The sequence below is a fragment of the Phaseolus vulgaris genome, chromosome 2, assembly GCF_051622355.1.
Source record: "Phaseolus vulgaris cultivar YP4 chromosome 2, ASM5162235v1, whole genome shotgun sequence".
NCBI classification, from domain to species: Eukaryota; Viridiplantae; Streptophyta; class Magnoliopsida; order Fabales; family Fabaceae; genus Phaseolus; species Phaseolus vulgaris.
The window spans coordinates 3,113,694-3,136,016 of record NC_143499.1 but is presented as its reverse complement, the minus strand read 5'-3'; the positions used below and the strand labels follow the sequence as shown (position 1 = coordinate 3,136,016).

General features: G+C 29.3%; 1 protein-coding gene and 1 long non-coding RNA gene across 7 annotated transcripts; both read left to right on the top strand.

The window, feature by feature from the left end:
- The first annotated feature begins 1,539 nt into the window (after positions 1 to 1,539).
- Positions 1,540 to 4,718, top strand: LOC137810202 (uncharacterized). Of its 6 annotated transcripts, XR_016518352.1 has the most exons (5): positions 1,540 to 2,097; positions 2,218 to 2,396; positions 2,516 to 2,622; positions 3,080 to 3,139; positions 3,918 to 4,717. It is a non-coding gene; the product is annotated as an uncharacterized LOC137810202 (long non-coding RNA). The 6 variants fall into 6 exon arrangements; XR_016518354.1 differs by lacking the exon at positions 3,080 to 3,139 and having other exon boundaries at positions 1,542 to 2,097; positions 3,918 to 4,718; XR_016518353.1 differs by lacking the exon at positions 3,918 to 4,717 and having other exon boundaries at positions 1,542 to 1,805; positions 3,080 to 3,301.
- Positions 4,719 to 14,620: 9,902 nt separating this feature from the next.
- On the top strand, positions 14,621 to 18,389 carry LOC137810201 (zinc finger protein GAI-ASSOCIATED FACTOR 1). The gene is made up of 4 exons (XM_068611356.1): positions 14,621 to 15,530; positions 15,611 to 16,007; positions 16,093 to 16,328; positions 16,940 to 18,389. The coding sequence occupies exons 1-4, from the start codon at positions 15,407 to 15,409 to the stop codon at positions 17,746 to 17,748; spliced, it is 1,566 nt and encodes a 521-aa protein (XP_068467457.1). The 5' UTR covers positions 14,621 to 15,406; the 3' UTR covers positions 17,749 to 18,389.
- Positions 18,390 to 22,323: the final 3,934 nt, after the last annotated feature.

Here is a 22,323-nt window from a genome sequence, read left to right as displayed (position 1 = left end):
AAAAATAATAATAATACTAATAATAATAATAATGTACACAACTTTATTCATATATGGCACTATAGGGCATTAACAAAATTTTGTATATGCTAAAAAATTGTCAACGGAAAGAATGGTTTTTAAGAAGTCTTATATTTATTAATAGGTTTTATATAAGAAACGGTTTTGTTGAATGTTTACTAAGTACTATGTGTATTAATATGTGTTAGGTAAGCAAATAGGTTGAATTCTTTTAATCCAAGGCTAGCATCTGGGGCTGTAAGTTTCTCTCGTTTCTTTGTGAAAAAAAGGTTAGACATTTTTTATTTTAGTAGTTATATTTTTCTTTGTGATTTTCTTTATGTTCATAGTTTTTAGGGGATATTTTATTGATCTCAAATAAATTAAGCAATGACAGATTATAAGACTTTATTTTATAGTTGAATGATGCATTGTGTTATACAACAAATTATGGATATTTGTTAAAATCGAAGTTGGATGTATGATAAATTAATGTCTAATACACTACAAGAAAAAATCATGAAATAAAAATCAATCTTTAGAGACAAAAAATAATTAGTTGTTATAGTGACTAAATTAGAAACCATTTTAAAGACTACAAAAATTTTGATTTCTAAATTAGTTTATATTATTGTTAAATAATTTTTAAATTAATGTGTAATTAGGAATCAAGGTTTTTGCTATCAATTATTTATGATTAATTCTATTTTATTATTTATTATGCACCTGTGTTTATGACTCTGTTAGTTAAAAACAATAATATAGGGTAAAGGGGTAAAAGTGTCCTTGCAACTTACATTTATTCTCTTACCCTCACTCTCCTTTCTATCTCACCATTTCTATTTAGAAAAATGATACTTATAATTTTTTTAGTCGTATACAAATTTTTATATGATAAAAATTTTTATGTGGTAAGTTTAAAAATAAATATATATATATATATAAAATAAATTTATAATTATATTATATTAAAATAATAATATTAAAAGTTATAATGTGATTATATAAAAAATTGAATTTTCAATATATCATTTAGTTTCTACTTAATTCTTCCTTCACTTTCTCCGCTTCCTTTTCTTCATTACACAACAAAACATTAGCTAATAATGCTTCTTTATGTTTATTGGTTTCAACTATTGCTATTAGCTTATTGTTTTCTTAAGGCTCTTTTTATATTAGGTCAGATTAAATTAAAAAAAAATTACAACGAGTTTAAAACAAACACTATCAGCTTAACAATATTTATTATGTGGATTCTATAAAGTTTTTTATGTTGGTTTTTGGTATAATCAAGAAGCTTGCAAGTAGGCAAATGACCTGCCCATGTACACCAACTTGCTCACTCATCACATCTCAAACACTCAAGTTTCTGCTTTCTGTATGGAAAGTGTTTATAAGCAATGTCATTGTTACTGTAATTTTAAACACGTGTCTTTCAATCTTTCACTATATTATAGTTCTCTGTTCAGTTATTTATTGAAGGATTTTCATGTCTCTCTGTATTTATGTGACTATGTGACAAAACACAAATTTAAGAGTTAAATTGATAAATATTATGAACAAAATTCTAAGTAACATTGGTTTAGTGGGGTTGGCTACAAAGATCAAATGCTGATGTATTCTTCTATTGGGAATCGTATTTCTGTGTTCTACTTTTTATAACATGTCCAAGAGACTCTTCATGATAAAGTCGTCCACTTCTTCGTTTCAGTGCTATTAAGCACTTGAAAGTCCTCCAAAAAAGGGTACTTCAGCAATTTGCTCCTGAATACTCTTTGGAGGAACTTCTGGGATTCCTGAAAAAGGTTGGCATGAGAACTAGCCCTGCTATTGTTTAGAAAGAGTTTAAAAGTTCAGGTTCTGATGTGAATGCTTGTGGTGAACTTGTTGGTACCGATAGTCTTCTCAAATTGTTCTCTAAAATTATTTCTTTGGAAGCTACAAGTCTGCGGTGGTTTCCTGAAGAAACAAAATTCTTCATGGCAGTTGGTTATTTGGACTAAATCTGGTTTGGATTGTGATACGTTAGAATGTAAATTCAGCAATCTCTTCCACTAATACCACGTCTTTCTCACTTGTTCATCACTCTTAGTCAGGGTGAGAGCAATTACATAGAGAAGATCTCTGCCAATTGATATTTCATTGAAGTTAACAAAAGTTCTATATTTCTGTCTTCTTGTTTGGGTGACATTATGCGGCTTCTGTTTACCTTGGCAGCTTCCAAATGATATGATGACAAGGATTGAACGAAATTGAAATTTCCAAAACTATGCTTTCAGAGTGTGATTCTAAAATTGCTGTGGATGATGCTCATAGTTTTGATGGCCCGCATGATGAAGTTGCATATGATATCCATGGTTATTATGTGTTGAAATCAAACAAGATGGTTCATTCAGGTTGTTTTTATCTTCCTCCCCTCAAAAGGAAAAGAGAACATTGTTTTCACTCCATGGGAGGTCAAATTTTTTTAAAAAGAAGTAGTACATCCACTTACTATATGTATTGGTTTTTGCAGAGATTTTGTGATTGAGAGTGTACCAAGCCAAGCTGAAGAAGGCTGAGATAGTTCAGGCTGCTAGTTGAAAACTCAGTAGGGAGGTCACCAACAATGAACATACCAAGGTAATTTGATCTTTTTCATGAGGTGGCTACGATACACTATTTAAGTTTTATCTTAATTTTATGCGTTTCCCTCATTAAGGACCATTCACAGGTCTGCTCAGCCTTTTGATTAAAGTTCATAATGTTTCAACTAATTTCACTCTACTTATTATGGTTGAGGATCTACATTGAATAGATAAGTTCACTTTACCTGACAATTTACAACAGATTGAATACATTATGAAAAACTGAAGATTTTCAGCAGCACCCCGTATTCACAATGTTCAAAACGTCTTAGTAAGAGTAACAATGATGTATTTGAACAGTGGCATGTTATTGATATGTAGGATGAAACTTACTGTGTGATATAGAAGGGTAACTTTTGCAAAGGAATTCTAAATGGGTTTCAGACTCTTTAGCTGTCTGCCTCTCAAGAACACGTTTGTCCATCCATGATGATTGCTATTTGATTTTACAGATGTTTATTATCATATCAAGAGGCCCCCAGATCAGCTGGGTCCCCAACCATTAGAAAAAGGTGAAAGCAAAAGTGGTAACTCGTGAACGACTACTATTTGATTTAACTTTCTGGTTCAATCAGGTTCCTGATTTCCTATTGGGATTTCTTATTTAGTTTCAGCATTGTAAAAGAACTTATGATTGCTACTAGAATGGGACTAAAAAGTGATCGTATCTTTCATCACTATGCCTTTGACGTTTGAGCCTCTTTCAGGACACCAGCCTCAATCAACATACTGTACCTCTTCATTCTTTTCATTGCTTAGGAAACTGCTTAAATTCCATGCCAATCTTCTCTTCTACATTTAGTAAACTACAGAAACTAGTAGCATGTACCCAAAAAAATCCTACCAAAGTTGCCAGTGGCATACACTTTTTAGCCCTTTATGCGTCCTTCAATTTCATGGATCCATATTTTAAAACCCAATAATCAAGCTTGTATATGTGAAGTTTAGCGTATATTGTTGGGAGTATATAAGCCTTTTTTTATATAAGTTGGCTTTAGAAAGAAAAAGAAAAAGATAATTGATCTAAAATGGATTAAAAGATGAAACCAAATCACCCTCATTTGACTTATTGATGGCCACTGCAAGTGCAAAGAAAGAGTGTGACTTACTGTTTGTTTGCTTGTTTGTTTGTTAATGCTCCATAGACATTACACTTGTAAAAAAATTGTCATTTCTTTGAAAACAAAATGATCCATCAGCTGAAACTGAATTTTCATGCGTCTAATCAAACGTGAAAGTTATTTGCATCCCTTGCTTTCTCTTCCCCTGGCCTAAAACAAGTTGCAATAGGTGGTAGAAAATGAAGAAGAAAAAAGAAGATCCTATTGGTCGAGTTTGGCTTCAGTGTGAAGAATACACTGCTGACAGTAGAACTACCAAGAGGAGAAGCATGATTACAAGGGGGTGGCGCAGTGTTGAAAGTTGAAACTAAGACCACCTATAGTCGCCATCGCATCTCACAAAGGAAAATGATGGAATTCTCCTTTTTCATATGTTTTATGTCACATATGCGAGCTTCTAAAAAGGGTGCTTACATTCACCGTCCAAATTCTCCACTCTTATCCATATCTATCTGCATAGTGGGGAGGGAACTTCTAATGTAATGAAGTGGTCATTGACATGTTATCATTTTTTTTTTTCAGCTTCTCAACAACATGACACCACCAAAACTAAAAAGAAAAAATAAAGAGGGACTGAGTGATAAAACAGTGTTACTTTAAAATTATTGAGGTTCTAAGTTTTCTTTTTTCCAAAATCAATTATTTTTTCACACATTTTTTATTTTGAAGTAAATTTGATATTGTTCCCGTATGTACATATAGTCTCACATCGCTCAGGAGTCGAGGTCAATAGTAGTTTATATACTTCATCAATCCATCAAGACGTCTTTTAAGGACAAAATCGTGATGGAATACCAACTTCCAAGACGAAAAATATCTCGAATGCGATGTTTGACCCCTAACTATGTTATTTCTTGAGATCGGAACAGATATTATGAAAATATTACCGTTACAATTCGTTGTTTTTTGCTTACTAAGGTAATTTAATGTTTTGGATTGTGCTTGGAATTTTGGAATTTTGGCTAGTCACTTTTTTTTGGCGAATCAATGAAGTTCTTCTGTCCTAAATTTGGATTCTTTTCTTCGGCAGAAAGATTATGGACACGAATTGTACAGTGTATAGTATTAGTCATATCAACCCTATATATGCCTTTGGATTTGAGTTGAAGTTGAAGATTAAAATTTGGTGAAAAATGAAATAATTCCGTATTTAATGGTGACAAGGAAAAGGTTGTTATTGTCCATGGCGTGGTGCCTGAAAGAAGCATTAGAATTAATGGCATGTGACACACTGAACGAACAACACCCGTTCATTCCTAAAAATATCCTCTGAAAGATGATTTGCACGCGAAAGTTTCCTTGAGCAGTTTGAATTTCTGGACCCAAAGAAAGTAAAAGAGAAGAAGTTGAAAAATGAAAATGACAAGAAATTATTATTCCTTCTACTAAAAATAGTTTGATGCCATAATTCGAAGGCAGCACATACGCTAAAAGGACTTTATTGGCATGATTTGATTTGGATATTTATTTCTCTGTAAAAGGCTTAAATGTGTAATTGAATGTGCATATAGCTATGAATGAATGTTGAGTGGTGACTCAAAAGACAGTGATTGGTCCCCTCCTTGGTGTTGAGAGAGAAAGTTGAAAACCCAAAAAACAAATGAAGAAGGGTCCCATATTTATGCCCAAAATAATGCCTTGTTTGAATTGGAAAAGAAAATGCTATCCAAGTCAATGTTAACCATGATGGACACAGTGCAGGCAGACAAACACAAAATTAAATAAATTCAAAACCCAAAACACAACAACACGTGCCGGCCTTTTGCTTCTATTCCAAAATTTCAACTCTTAATCTTCCTTAGTTTAAACTCATCAATGAATATTCATTAATATTCCTAATCTATTGCTTAGGTGTTAATCACTTCCCGTAATTTTACTAATTATTATTTTACATTCATTTTTAAGGCCCAATGTGGCGCGTCACACTGCAACCGCTGCGCACTTGGACAAGTCCAAATTCTCTGCATTTCGTGTGTTCATGTAAGACTTGAAAAGACCATTAAACCGATTTGATAGCGCTACAACCAAAACCCTTCACGTCTAATCTCCAATTAACCAATAATAATAATAATTATTATTATTACTATAATAAAATATAACTATATGTCAAATTGATGAAATAACCATTTAAAATATTACAATAAAAAAATTGGCATGACTGATATTATTGCCTAACAAAATTTTAATATATACTATAAAAAAAATCATTAAATATAAATTAATTTTATAAACAAAAAGTAATTAGTTGTTATAGTGAATAAATTAAAAACAATCTTAGAAACTAAAAAAAAAATAGTTTCTATTATTGTTAAATGGTTTTTAAATTGGTATTTAATTAGCCAACAAAATTTTTGCTACCAAATTTAAAATCTAAATAATTGGTAGTTAATTAGATATCAATTTAGAAACCATTTAACAATAATAGGGAAAAAAATAATTTTTAAAATGGTCTCTAATTTAGTTACTATATCAACTAATTATTTTTTTGTCTCTCAAATTATTTTTTATTTCATGATTTTCTTGTAATGATATGACTTATTGGCTAATAAATTTATTTTAAATTTAAAGTTTATTAAGCTAATTACAAGTTCTTAAACGAATATGATTTTATTTTCCAATCTATGTTATTATTGTATTTATAGAATTGTGTTAAAAATCAAATCAAACTAAATACTTAACATTTTTGCACTTGGATACATTAAAACATATTTTTTTATTTTTTAAGAAGAAAAAATTTGATGTATAGCTTTGAGACTTTAATATACGTGTTTTTACACTGAGTAAAATGATCAGGATAAAATTTTGAGACTTTAAATGCATTTTATATTTTCCTATTTCATAAATAAATATAAAACTTCACGTCTTTTCCTTTGTTTATGAAAATGTTTTTAGAGCCACTCTTTAAATGTTTAATACAATTATACTAATTAAATTTATTGGGATTTTATTATCCTCTTTTTTAAATGATTTTTTTCATATTTCATAGCTTTGAATAATTTTTTACTAATAATCAAATATGGTATATGAAATAGTGAATTAGAAAGTGTTTATTCATGGTGGGAAAACACAAGCATGGTAGTATTTCTTCTGTTCACACTTCCCGTCATTTTATTTCCTTTTAATAAATTACAATTTATTACTTATATTAGTTTTTATTTTAAATATATTAAATAAAATATATGTATTCTCATTTATTTATTTATTTTATGTGACTTTATTTATTAAATCTACAATATATATAATCTATAACAATTGAACAACTTATTTCAGTTTAAATCACTATACCTCCGTTTGATATTAATTACAATAATAAAATATAAAATAAAAATAAGTGTATACGATTACGTTTCAGTTGAAGGGATAGTTTTTCTTTATTACTTGTTTTAGTTAAAACCTTAAAATATTATTAAAGATAAACTAAAAAAAGTTGTGTAAATTAAATTGAGAAATTAGTTTATATGTTATTATATTTTTGTTTATAAAGGTTATATGAAAAATAATAACAAAGGATCACCTTGAAGTATTTTTCAATTAGATGTATTTATTATTAACATAGTATCTAAATTACAGTTGAAGTAAGATAAGTTGACCTAAAAAAGTAAACTTTTTGGTTTCCTCATAATGAATCATGGTAAGAATTTTGTTTAAGAGGACCATGTGGTTTGAAATTTAATATCACATATAAACATTATTAAACTTAACTAAAATTACATTAAATTATGATATTTATAGTGTGACATGTTTTACTCAATTGCATATTTTCATGCGATTAATTACAACTTGATATGTACAGTTATGATGATAATAAATGTTGTTTTTGAAGACTTTAATTTCTCTATAGATGATGGTGTTAGTTTTCAAATAGTTTTATTTGTTGGGACACTTCACTCTAATATTCTCCCTCTATTTCAAAAGTAATATCAAGATTATATATCTTTTATTTCGAAAGATTGTTCTTTTTTATGCTCTTCAACATATACCCTAGATAGGGTTTTGTAGCATTTAATAATTAGAGAATTAACATAATGATGTGTCACATTCTAAGGTACTTGTTTGAAGGGAAAAGACAAAATCACAAAAGATGAGACTTAAACTTTGTAGTTAAAGTGGAGATTAATTAGTTTATGTTTTACATCTTTGAAGTTTAAATTATAATATAGATTGAGCCACAAGTGAATTTCTTCTATACAACATACAAAAACAAGAAGAAAGTATTTGTTTTAGACACGTCAATAGAGGATCTAAACTCATAACATTTAAGATAGTTAAGAAAAAGTGTGATATTAACCTAAATTGAGATTTATCTATCTGTGAGATTTTACCTAGTATATATGGAGTCAGTTTTAACGCCGGGTCTGTCGTTATGATTCTCTTTTTACTATCTGATTAATGCTAATTAATTCAAATTCCCGCCTTATTTTCTTTACATTATTCATTTAAATCGGTCTCCTACCCAAATGACCAAGGGTCCAAGACCATAACCCAACATGCTCATCAACCCTATGTGCAGGTAGATAAGACTACTGTTGACTTAAAATTGTATTCGATCACCAGTTGAACTACAGTCATGATAATTAAATCAACATCCTTCCTTAATCGCCAAGATCGTTCTAAACCCATAACCCAATAGTATCTATACATAATAAATTCATTCAATTAATCATAAATAGTAAATAATTTAGGAGCTAATGAGATTTTGATTAAATTAAAATAAAATGGAGGACAGGTAATACCCCTTGGTCATAGATAGTTTCTCATAGTGCAAGTGTGTACACAGTATGAAAGTATGAAAGAAGAGAAAGAGGAAAAAGGGAAAAGTGACTCAAACTCATGTGTTGTACGTCTTTAACAAAGTCAGGACCACCATTCATAATGTCCACTTTTTCAACATTTTAAGGGCAGTAGAAACGCGTTTTTTTTCATTTATTGTCGCTTATTCCTTACTCTATTTTTTTTTTCTTTTTCTCTCAATGTGGGAAATACATACTCACACATATGCATTTTTTTTTTAATGTTCTTTCTTTTTGACAGAAAATCTTTGAAGCAACGAAAATAAATTATCATGTCAACATCAATTCTTTTAGTTCGAAATTATTGTCTTTGAGACAACGGAACTATCTATATTTCTTTTGTTTAATATGTTAGTCTATTTTTCACTTATATAATCAATGTTGTAGTGTTTTGTATATATAAAATATTAACTATCGTGATTTTTTTTTCTAACATCGATTTCGTATACTCATAATTATTATGGGTTGATTTTACAAATTCTTTAAATAGAATATTAAAAATTTAAATTTGTATTTATTTAAGATTTTGAATAATTTAGAAATTTTATTTATTTTAGACTTTTATTTAAATAGGATATTAAATAATTTATTTTTATATTTATTTAAAATTTCAATAATTTAAGAATTTATTTATTTAAAATTTTATTCAAATAGGACATTAATTAATTTAGATTTATATTTATTTAGAATTTTAAATAATTTAAATTTTTTATTTATATAGAATATTGAGTAATTTAAGATTTGTGTTTATTTTGTATTTTGATAAATTTAGAATTTTGTTTATTAATAATTTTTATTTAAGTATTACATTGAATATTTTAAAATTAGTATTTATTTAGAATTTTTAATAATTTAGAAAATTAATTATTTCAAAATTTTATTCAAATAAAACATTAAATAATTTATGATTTATATTTATTTAAAATTCTCAATAATTTTAAAAAAATCATTTCATATTTTTACTCAAATATAATATTAAAAATATAATATTTATATTTATTTAAAATTTTAAAATATTTTAAAAATATTATATATTATATATTTTTATTTAAATAGAACATAAAGTAATTTAAATTTATATTAATTTATAAATTTTAATAATTTTAAAAAATTATTTATTTCATATTTTTATTGAAATATCACATTAAATAAATATTTATTCAAATCTGATACTCATAAATATGTTTCACAATTTCACATAAATATCTTTTCAGAAATTAGTTCTTATACAACATTGAAAAAAATGTTTTAATTAAAAACAATTATAATTTATAAATAAATCAATCAAAATAATTTTTTTAAACATTTCTAAACATAATAATAAATTAATAAACTTACAATTTATTAATTAAAAAAATATAATTTATTAACTTTGATGATTTTTTCTTATATTTTTTACTTTATTTACCTAATCAAAACAACCTTAGTTTTTATATTTTCCTTTCAAAATCATTTCAAATTCAATTACTCAAATCCATCCCCAATAAAATAAAAGTAAATATACATCTAACTTTAATTTTTTAGACTGCGTATAAATTCTAAAACAGAAACTTTCAGAAGCTCAAAATTGGAAAAACCTATTCTAAAAACTGAGTGGCTAATTTGAAGTTATGGTAACTCTAGCATGAAATGCAACAGTGGCAAATGAAGAACGGTGGTGAATATGTTTAATGGTCCACAAAACTTAAAGTTTCAGTTGTATTATAGATAAGGTTATTTGACTTTTCTTCTCCTTCTTTAAATAAGAATTTTAATTTTGGACCATTCTCATTGAAATAAACTTTAATCTCTTATCGTATTTGTTGAAACAATCTTAATCTGTAAGATATTACAATCTCCAGCATTAGTTTACTTCCTATTTGTTTGAGTTTTGGTTTTCTAATTTTTCTTTTTTTAGTATGATAACCAAGGTAGTTATACATGCATGTTTACTCATTTAGTTTTTCTTCTTGTCTCTGCATTTAGAAACCATTTAGTCTCTGTAAATACTATTTTAATCTTATGTAGTTCTCACTTTTCAGTTTCGAATGCTAGAAGAAATTAAAAGTTACATGAAATACGTATAGAGGTATAAAAGGGTCATTTGCAAGAACTAAAAAGTATAATTTATTTAACCATAAAGATGAATGAGTAATTTTAATGAATAACTAATATAAAAAAAAGTGATATGCAGAGAAAATAAAATAAAAAGAGAAGTATGAGTTAAGTAAGTGTATTATTTAAGGGTCCAAAATTTGTCTTAATCTTCTTAGATTTAGTTCTAGTATATAATGATGGAGTGCAATATGTTTTTAAGGTTTAAATATTTTTTTCTCGTACTTTTTGAATGTGTAGTTTTAGTCTCTATAAATTTTAATTCCAAAAAATTATTATAATTTTTCAAGATTAAGAGTTCCTATGAAATTTTAATTGAAAAGATTATTTTATTTTTATAAAATTAAACAATTTTGATCTTTCATTAATATATTATTTAATTGTTAAAAGAAAATACTAGCATACCCTTTTGAATAACTGTATTAGAGTTAATTATCAAATTTATTATTAATATCTTACATAAATAAATAAGTGATGTTGCTATTACTTACATATAACATATTTTATAATAATTATTTTTTGTTAAATTAATTTTTAAAAGTTCGACATTACTATACAACTTAAACACCTTAATAACAACATTTTGTAATCACATATTTTATAAAATATTATATTACATATTAACATTATATTAAAAAAATTAAAGCACTGAATAATCAAATTTATAATTAAAAAGTGCGTATCTTTTACCTTATAGACAACTTTTTTAAAATAAACATTGATAAATGTGATTATTATAACTTGAATATATTTATAATTTTTGTATGATATATACATGTTTTATAATTTTGATTTTTAAGCTATTCTTGTCCTGACAGTTTTTTTTAAGTGGAGCTGGGATGATATCTAATATTATTTTTTTAATATATTTTAGTCTTCTAAAAAGTTGTTTTGCGATTTTGATACTATTCAGTGACGGTGTAAGAATAATTTATTGGTGAATTTTTGTTATCTTTCTTGATTAATAAAAACTAAAACGCCAATCTCGTAATATAGAGTGACTATTATAAAAAAAAAAATCATTAAAGAGACATTAGTAAAACCATAAATAAAATTCTATAGAAGACAAACTAAAATAATATATATATGAAACGAAATTTAAAATAAGTATATTGTAAATTTTAGAAATATATTTAAGTTTATGGTTAATTTATCACATAATTCTATTTATTAATTAAATGAACAAATCGTTTTTTAAATACATTTTTATAAAATTTAATTATCTAATAATTGATGTGATATTATTTTTAAAATATTAAAAACTATATATAAATATTTTTATTAAAGTGCATATATATATATATATATATATATATATATCTTTAAAATAAATAATTTTAAGAGAGTATTAATTCATGTTGAGTAATGATATTTTTTTAAATAGATTATAAATGTTTAATTTTTATGAATTTTTCATTAAATCTAATTTTTTCTAAGTTTAGAAAAAGAAAAAAAACTATGTTCTCGGAATATAACGTCGACGAGATAGTAAAGTGTCAATCAAACCTAATCGATTATATATTTTTATTTTAATAAGTTGTTTTTTCTTTACGATGAATTAGAATTACATGCATATTAATTGTTGCTAGAGTGACAATATATACTTAAAGTAGAGCATATAATTCGAGAAAGTGTTTAACTGTAGTGAAGAAGATGTTGAGTCAATTTTGTTTCATTTATCTGAAATAATACTACAAGAAAATAATTAATATCAATTAATATATAGATTAAAGATAATTAGTCATTACATTAACTAAGTTAAAAATTATTTTATAAATTATTATCTTTATCTAAAATAGTTTTTATTATTAATATAATTTTGTAAAGTATTTTCTAAATTAGTATCCAACATTAACTACTAAACTTTTTAGCTAAGTACTTTATATTTTAAATTAGTCATTAATTTAAGATTAATTTAAAATATAAAATAGTTAGTAGCTAATGTTAAATGTCAATTTACAAAGTATTTTGTATTTTTTATTAATAATATAACTATTTTAGATACTATTATTTTTGTTACTTTACAAAAGAATATTTAACTTAGTCAATCTAATAATTAATTATTTTTGTTTCTAAATTTGTTAATATTTAATGATTTTCTATATTACTTAAACGTAAGTTTTGGTAGTAGTATATGGGGTTTGAAATACATGAGGTCATACAATTACATATTTGCACTCAGGCGATTATAACATCGTTAAAGTGTTGGTAAAATAATACATCTTAAACTTTTAGAACTTATAAGTAACGTAATAGGTGAATCATTATAGTGTTATAAAAATACTTTAGCAATAAACACTCAAAGTAAGAAGTGGACTTTTAAGATTAATTATGTTTTTTTGAGCTACATTACATAAATAACATGATACAACTCAGGTGAAAAAGTATTCCTCTATATATATATATAAATGTGTCGTGAAATATTTTTTATGATACTAAATTATTATCTAACATGAAATACAAAGATAAATTTCTTACAGAAACTTTTGATAAATCAAGTATTAGTATTAGATGAAATATATTTAATTAATATATATATATATATATATATATATTAAATTAGCATGGTTTGTTATGTTTAAAGCAATATATATACTTATTATAACTATTTTATATTATATATATATATATATATATATATATATATATATATATTTGTGAATTATTATGATAACTCAAAATATTAGAAGAAATGATGTTGGAGTTATAATTGACATCATTAAGATATTGTGTTTTATTTAGTTACAATCACTCTATAGACTTCACAATGAATGTTTAATATATATCATGAAAATATGAATGTCTTTATATATTAGTATTTAAATGCACGGAGATACTTTTTAAATGGAATTCAAAGCTTAATTTATCATGAAAAAAATGAATGTCTTGAATCAATATGTAATGATGAAACAAATACAGACATAGTAACACAATTTCACATGATTTACATTTTCAACATATGCTTGGTGCCTTGGGAGAAATTGTTAAAAAATAGGAACCAAAGAAGAAATAGGTAGAGAATTATAAACGAATTGAGTGTGTAGGTTTAGATTAGCATTGATGAAATTAATTTTGAATAAAAATGGTTGTAGTTTAAACAGTTCAGAAATTAAATATATTTATTTCAAAACCAAATTATAACGAAATTGGAACATATTTATTGTATCCGTAAGATCTATTTACAACTACAAAGAAGGTTCATGTGTCTTTAATACAACCTCACAAACCAATTTTACTTACACTTAATGTCTAACTTTACATTGATTAATATTTTCTTTAAAAGAAAGATGAAGTTGAAAAAAGTTACCAAAATATGCTTTAATTTAAAATATATTTTATTCCGTAGTTATTTTTTAACATTAAATAAAACATATGATTTTTATTTAAAACACGAATTAATAATATAACATAATAAATACGTGGCAAAAATACAATTATAGCTGACGTTGAATGAGTACAAAATACACTACGAAAGACACTATATCAGAAAATCATTACACACGACCTAATGACCACTACACACGTTTTAGTGGTACCTGACCCACGCAGGAGAAGACCCAAGTCCTATATATTAGACTTTTGAAAGGGGGGAAATGTACATTTTTAATATTCAAAGAAAACAAACTAATCACAAACACTGACTTGAGCATTGAAGTGCAGTCACAGGTACTCGCCGACAGACAGAACGCATGCAAGAGAAAAAGAAGTTTAAAGAACTTAAAGATTATGAGACTACAACGAATTTGTGTATAAAGTGGAACAAGATTCACGTACATTATATTTCTCACTCGTATATTTTTAATAAACTATTTTTTTATAATATCTACTGTTTTAGTAAATGTTTTAAAAGAAGTAGTTTTATTTATTATTTATCCAAAATTCTGAATGAGCAATCGCTGTCGGTTCTTACAGAGCTCGCATTCAAACAAAGCAGAAAACGACAAAAAAAAGAGTAAACCTCTCTTCCATGTGTCCAGCACTGTGCTGTACTCACCATTGCAAATTGAACCATTCCCTTCAACAACTTCATTGAACATGCCAACTTCAACGCGCAAAGTTTCACTCCCACAACACAACAAACACACACACACTCTCTCTCCTTGTTATATTTTAGTATACCAGTATTATATTGTACATGTACTGTTATACTACAATTTCTCTAATCTACACACACGACACAGACAAAAAAAAAATCTGACATCACCTTACCCGCACAATCCCATCTTCATTACTACTAATTAATCATACTTAACATCTTATAATTTTTATTGCCCCGCGACTTTTCCATTTATCACCTCATTTTCTGATGACAAAAGTTACATCTTTGGAAACAACCAAGAGAAGAACAAACGAGATCGAGGACCTTCTGCTGCTTCTGCTTCTGCCTTTTCCTTCTCGTTGGGGTGCTGCCACCTGCTACACTCTTTCTCTCCCAAAAATCAAACCTTAATTTCTGCGATATTTGTTGGATCCAACTTCAATAGCCGGCTACCCTGTCCAATTGGGTCTAATCATTTGAGTTCTTCGGTTAACGTGAATTTTGGTCAGAGACCCAATCATCAGAGCCGGTAGGTGGTGGGTAAGTGAGAAAAAGGAGAGCATAAAGAAAGATTGTAGGTTGACCGGTAGATAAGAGCAAAGGAGATTGGAAACCCTAGAAGAAAAAGAAGGAACCCATATAAGAAAAACGATCAAAAACCGAAACTTTCTGTGAGGGTAAATGCCCTTTAGATTTTTTTCCTTCTGAAAAATCCTCGAGCTGTTTAAGGTTCCCATGCCGGTTGACTTGGACAATGTTTCCACAGCTTCAGGGGAGGCTAGCGTGTCTTCCTCTGGCAATCAGACAGTGCCTCCAAAACCCACAACAAAGAAGAAGCGAAACCTTCCAGGAATGCCAGGTACAACAAAAGATTTCGTCAAGCATCACCGTGTTGCGTTTTTTTTTTTTTCTTATTTTGTTGTTTGTGGGGTTATTCAGATCCGGATGCTGAGGTGATTGCTCTGTCTCCGAAGACCCTGATGGCGACGAACCGGTTCGTGTGTGAAATATGCAACAAGGGTTTTCAGAGGGACCAGAACCTTCAGCTTCATCGGAGGGGTCACAATCTGCCGTGGAAGCTGAGGCAGAGGTCGAGCAAGGAGGTGAGGAAGAGAGTGTACGTGTGTCCCGAACCGACATGCGTTCACCACGATCCTTCTAGAGCTTTGGGGGATCTCACGGGGATTAAGAAGCACTTCTGCAGAAAACACGGCGAGAAGAAGTGGAAATGCGACAAGTGCTCCAAGAAATACGCGGTTCAATCCGATTGGAAGGCTCACTCCAAGATTTGCGGTACCCGAGAGTATAAATGCGATTGTGGTACCCTCTTCTCAAGGTCTTTACTCTTTTGCCTTTCACCCTTGTGATACTGTCACCAAAGTTTTTATTTGGGGTTTGTGAAAGTTTTGTTATTTTTGAAGGAGGGATAGCTTCATCACGCATAGGGCTTTTTGTGATGCGTTGGCAGAGGAAAGTGCAAGATCTCAGCCTCAGACTGTTGCAAAGGCTAGTTCCGAGTCAGATTCGAAGGCTGTGACCGGTGATTCGTCGCCTCCGGCGGCGGTGGCTACGCCTCCCCCGCCTCCTGCACCGCCGGCTAGTCCTAAGTCAAACAGTGTTGTTGTATCGTCGTCTGCTTTGCAGACACAAAATCCAGGTAGATAATATCCGAATCTGGAAAACATTGAAATCTACTCGGTCGTTTCTTTTGTCGCGTTTGATATGGTTAAAACTAGACCAACAAAGCATTTTGTTGTTTTTGTGAGTGGTGTTTTTCTTTTTCTCTCTCTGTGATCCTGGAGCTTACTGGTTTTTGTCTGCTATCGTCCTTTGTTTTCATCTGCGATTGGTTGTTTGTATATATTCATAACATCAGAGTAAGTGAAATGGGATTGGGAGAGCTAATTAAGTAATAAAATTATGAAAGTAATTAAGTAATGGAAGTATTAAAGTAACCGTGGAAAAGGTGTTCTTTGGAACTGTGGGTGTAAACTATGCAATTGTGGACAAAGAAACTCATAAAAGATTCAAAAGCTAAAAAGAGAAAGAAAAGCTTTGTTTTTTGGGGGGTGGAAGGGGGAGTGCATTTGAGAAAGGAAACCATTATTTGTTCTTTACTTTCCAACTTTAACATAAAAGTAAACACTCAAACTTTACAAGTCTATGCACAGTTAGTGGCTGCTTCTTCACTCTTTAATTATTGTCGACAGTAATATCATTCTTATTATTAATATTACTACTACTTTTTCCCTTGTTTTGATCTTTCAGAGTTGCCAGAAAATTCCCCTCAAGTCATAGAAGAAACGCAGGCTAATCCTGCTATGAGTGGAAGCTGTAGCAGCAGCGGTACCAGTACCAGCACCACTAGCTCAACAAGCAACAGCAATGGTGGGGGTAGCAGCAGTGTATTTGCAAGCCTGTTTGCTTCATCAACAGCAGCATCCGCAACTGCAAGCCTCCATTCTCAAACACCAGCATTCACTGACCTAATCAGGGCCATGGGGCATCCAGATCATCCAGCAGACCTCTCAAGGCCTTCATCTTCGGAGCCCATCTCTCTGTGCCTTGCTACCAATCACGGGTCATCCATTTTTGGAACAGGATTACAGGAGTGCCGTCAATATGCCCCACCGCCACAGCCAGCCATGTCCGCTACTGCTTTGCTACAGAAAGCCGCCCAAATGGGTGCAGCTGCCACAAATGCCTCTTTTCTTCGTGGATTAGGCATAGTGTCGTCTGCGTCAACCTCATCAGGTCAGCAAGATAGTTTGCAATGGGGTCAGCAGCCAGGGGAACCGGAGGGTGCCTCAGTTCCTGCAGGTCTTGGACTCGGGCTTCCCTGCGATGGCAGCTCTGGACTAAAGGAGTTAATGATGGGGACTCCCTCTGTGTTTGGTCCAAAGCAGACCACCCTTGATTTTCTCGGGCTGGGAATGGCTGCTGGGGGCAACCCCGGTGGAGGCTTATCGGCACTTATTACCTCAATTGGTGGCAGTCTGGATGTTACTGCTGCTGCAGCAGCAGCATCCTTTGGCAGCGGAGAATTCCCTGGCAAAGATATTGGGAGGAGTACTTGATATTTTTGGTTGCAAGGAGCCAAGAACAATATTTTTCAGGGCGAGAAGTTCTGGTTTGTACAGAGTTATATGGCCTCTTGTACAATGTGAAATTGCAGTTCAATTGGATTAGTAAGATGTAGTATGCTCATATTGAGAGCAGTGCCACAGGTAATGCGCTTAAAGGGTCATTTCGGATTATCTGATGCATCTAATGTGAGCGGAAAAGAATGTATATTTATTATTATATCAAAGAAAAGGCACGGGGAGCCTTCTTTCCATGAGTAATGACAGAAGTTACAATAATATGTTTGCTATGGAGAACTGGATATGGTGAATTAAAGGTGTTGTGCAAGAGGTTGAAATTGATGTTGGGTTGGTGCCACAGACAAGACTATACATCTACAAATCTTTTGCTTCTTGGCCATCTACAGTTTTGAGTTGATCAAACTATGAATTAATTCCGATGTTGGATAGTTTGTTTGGTCCATAGCTGTAGCTTGTAGACATAAATCAGGAAACTCTGATGTTTTCTTCTACTGTTAGCGGTAAATGGTTGGTTGAATGTTTATCGCGAATATGCATTGTCATTATGTTGTGAAGGAGTGTATTCCATTGAAGTTCAAAATTTTCCCCATGAATCAATTGCTCTTTGGATGCAATTGCAACTTTTCTCTATAAAAGATTATTATGGCGTCAATTCCTGGGAATAAAAAGAAGAAAGTAAGAAAGAATTCAAAGAAAAGAAGTTGCGGATGAGTAATAAATAGTAAGGTGCCCCAGTTGCATAAGCAACAAGACTTTTGACATTTGTGTATCATATAATAAGCATGAAGAAACCATTGCAAATCCATGCAATCTAGCCCCAAATAGGCCTTCAAATTTTACTTTTGGTCAAAGTCACTCACCTGCATTCATTGACAAACACGTACGCCGTTACCCCAGCTTCAACGGCGAACCCTTTTTTTTCATTTTACATCGATTTTAAAAACTTAAAAAAAAATATATATATATTATGAAAAAAATTGAGTGGATTAATTTTGATCAATGGGGGATCCATCAAATTTTAAGAAATAATGGATGGATTATCAACTATTCATAAAATTAAATGGACAATTTTAATGTAATTTTTTTAATATATATTTAATGAATTCACTTGGAAATGAAGATAGATGACGACTAAATAATTGTTTTGTCAACTTACCTATGTCACATATATTTATAAGTTTCAACTAACAATAACATAAATTATTAATTAGTCAGATTCTTAAGAATATTAGAAAAGTGTTTGTTTCCGAACACAAACCTGAGAAGGAAAGAAAAGGAATAGAAGGTTTAAAAAATGAGACATTAAATCATGAAAAACATATAAATTTCTACCAATAACTTTCTGTAAAAATTTATAAAGAAAGTTACTCATAATGTTGTAATATCCATGTATAGATGAGAAACAAAATGAATTAAATGAGAAACATAACTCATTAGCGATTAGGTTTAAAAAAATATACTAAAATATTTATTTTTATTATAATATAGTAAATAATTAAAAAATTCATTCGACACTCATTAGTGATTAGTAACACCTCACTTTTTGTAGGCGAAACCATCTCATGATAAGTGGTGTGCCAAATCCATTTAGTACTATGATCTTATGGAGGAGTTGTGGTCAAACAATAGAGTCACTGGAAGTGGTCAAAAGACAACCCGATTGGCATCTAGACCGGAGCACACAGAAAATTTAAGTGTGGACTTAGGCGATCATAACATGGACTATATACCTGAGCTGCTAGAGTTTCATGCTGCAGACCACGAACTTCCACGCTCACCTGTAGCATATGTTCAATCGACTGACAGTCTAGATAATACTCCATTTGCGCCCTCTCAACCATCCGGTGGGACATCGTCATCTAGGTGATCAAAGAGAAAAAAGGCCCCATGGTGGATCTAATTGAGAATCAGTTCAATATGTTGAATACGAACCTGCAAAATTGTTTTGCTTCCAAACGAAACGTCAGATGGTTACATTTGAGAAAAAAATTCACGGCAAACCAGTCATACCTTTAAAAGTCTTAGATTTCCCATTTTTTTGCCACATCTGGTTTTTAGTTTCAAGACTTCCAAGGATTACAACACTTTCTTGGTATAAGACTACCATATCATGAGGATATGGTTAGGGTTTTTTTTTATTCAAATATTCATCTAACGACACAAGGTTACCTTGCTACTCAGATCGGCACACACAAGATTATAATTAGACATAGGGATTGAATGAACGTGGTGAATTTGAAATATGATGGTCTCTTGTTAACCCCTGGTACCATCCCTGAAGACATACATTTTGATTGTCAACATGCCTTATTAACCATGACAAGAGAAGAGGTACACGGTCAAAATGTAAGAAAAGTAGGTAGTTTGACTATTAATGACAAACAACTTCATTACACATGGATGCACATGTTGTGTCCTCGGGGGAGCAACTTCTCACAGTTGGTTCATGAAGATGTTTTCATGTTATGGTGCCTAAAAGGTAATGTAATGATTAGTTGACCTTATTATATCACGCAACACATGATAAAATGTCGTGACCATGATATGCTTCTTCCATATGGCTGTTTAATCACACACCTCATGTTGCTTTATGGCATGAACTTGATGAGATAGTCATCAATCATGTTAGGGTGAAATAACTTATTCGGGAAAAAAACCATGAAGAAAATGAATATCTTTGAGGACAATGGTGTGTGACAACTTGGAAGGTCCGATGACGAACATGAACAAAAACACGAAGACATTCCATTGCCTCAAAAACATGTTGTAAGCGGTCATCCTCAACCCAAAATCCCTCATGATTCGACGATGTTACACAAATTTGGGGGAAATTCAAAATATAGAGGAAAGTATCTCAAGCATGAGGTTGGATATCAACACACGTTTGGGTTAAATAGAAGATACCCTTCACCAGCTTCAAGATAATAAAGAACATTGATTGTATTTTTATTGTGTTATTATTGTTTTTTATGTTGAACTTGTTTTGATTGTCAATTAAATTTATTGTGTTATTGAACGTTATTAAGTTTGTAATTTTTTAAAATTCCCATGATACCATATCATTTAGGATTATAATGTAATGACTTTATCTATTTATTGTAATCACTGACTATCTCATGTTCATCCAATGTTTATTAATAATAAGCGAAATTTTTTATTTTATTTTCTTTATTTTATTGAATATAAATTGAAATAAAAAATTATACATAAAAAATAAAATATAATTTTTCATGTTTATAGTCGGTATTTTATAATATTTATGAAAATATGTGAATTTTATCATGCTACTATATTGTACATTATTTTTAAAACATAAATTATTCAAAATATTAATAATATTAATTATTTTACTATTATTATAATTATTAATATAAGTATATATATACAATATATAATATATAAATTTAAATATTAGATAAATTTATTTAATAATTTTAAAAAAATAATTATACTATTAATAACAACATATAATTATAAATAATAAAAATAATAAAAATAATAAAATATAATTATAATATCAAAAAAACATATATAATTATATAAAATAACAAATGTATATAATAATAAATATTATTTTCATACATTTATTTGAATTAATACAAAATTATTTTTTATTATAAAATAACAATAATTATGAATATTATATATTAGAAAAAATAATTAACTAAAACCTACACACAAAAATATACCATAACTCATTATTAAAATATTTTTTAATAACAAAGATAAATTGATAAACTTACATTTTACACCTTTAACCTAATCTCTAAATTATCTCCTAACTATTACATCACTCATAGATTTTAATAAACAATCCTCACAAATCCACTTTATCATCTCTCAATCCAAACAAACTCACACATCCTCTCTAATCCACTTCCTTTCCTCCTCATCCTTTCCTCCTCACAAATTCTCACCTCAATCCAAACACAACAAAAGTCTTTAGTCTAAACAAAGGCTCTAAAGATACTTAGATTGAGATTCCAAGACCCACGGTTAGAACTCTTCTCATGTTTTCATGGAAAACAAATCATAAAACCATTTTTTTTCAGAGAAATAACTTTCCAAAATCCTAGAAATCTACAAATAAGATCCAACTTTTTGCGCACACTAAAAGGTTTGTCACCTTTAAATAATATTATTCTTTCATGAAGTTGATTTTTATAGTCTTAAAACCTACAACATACATATCTTCATCAATCTGAACAAATATCAAATATTCATTGATGCAAGAAGAAGATTATACAAAACTTATTCAAAACTTGTACAAAAGTCTTCTTTATGTGCTTGAGATGCTCCCAAAAAATTTTAAGATCGACAAAGTGTATTCTCATCCCATATAAATCCTTCAAAAGTGGAACAAATCGAACCACAATCTAAGTCAGAATTAATTGAAATTTTAAAAGATTTTTGAGGATTAAAATGTGAGTAAATAATAAAATCATCACTAAAATAACAAAAAGTTGTAAAGTGTTAAAATTCTAAGACCAGAAAATAAGTGCTACATGAGGAGTTATTTTTTACAGAAATAAAGTGAAAGACTAGTAA

Bases quoted from the DNA above. Each gene is read 5' to 3' on its own strand.
- LOC137810201 (XM_068611356.1), top strand. From the start codon at position 15,407: ATGCCGGTTGACTTGGACAATGTTTCCACAGCTTCAGGGGAGGCTAGC. The intron at 15,531-15,610 runs GTACAACAAAAG...GGGGTTATTCAG, and splicing joins AAACCTTCCAGGAATGCCAG to ATCCGGATGCTGAGGTGATT. The intron at 16,008-16,092 runs GTCTTTACTCTT...TTATTTTTGAAG, and splicing joins TGTGGTACCCTCTTCTCAAG to GAGGGATAGCTTCATCACGC.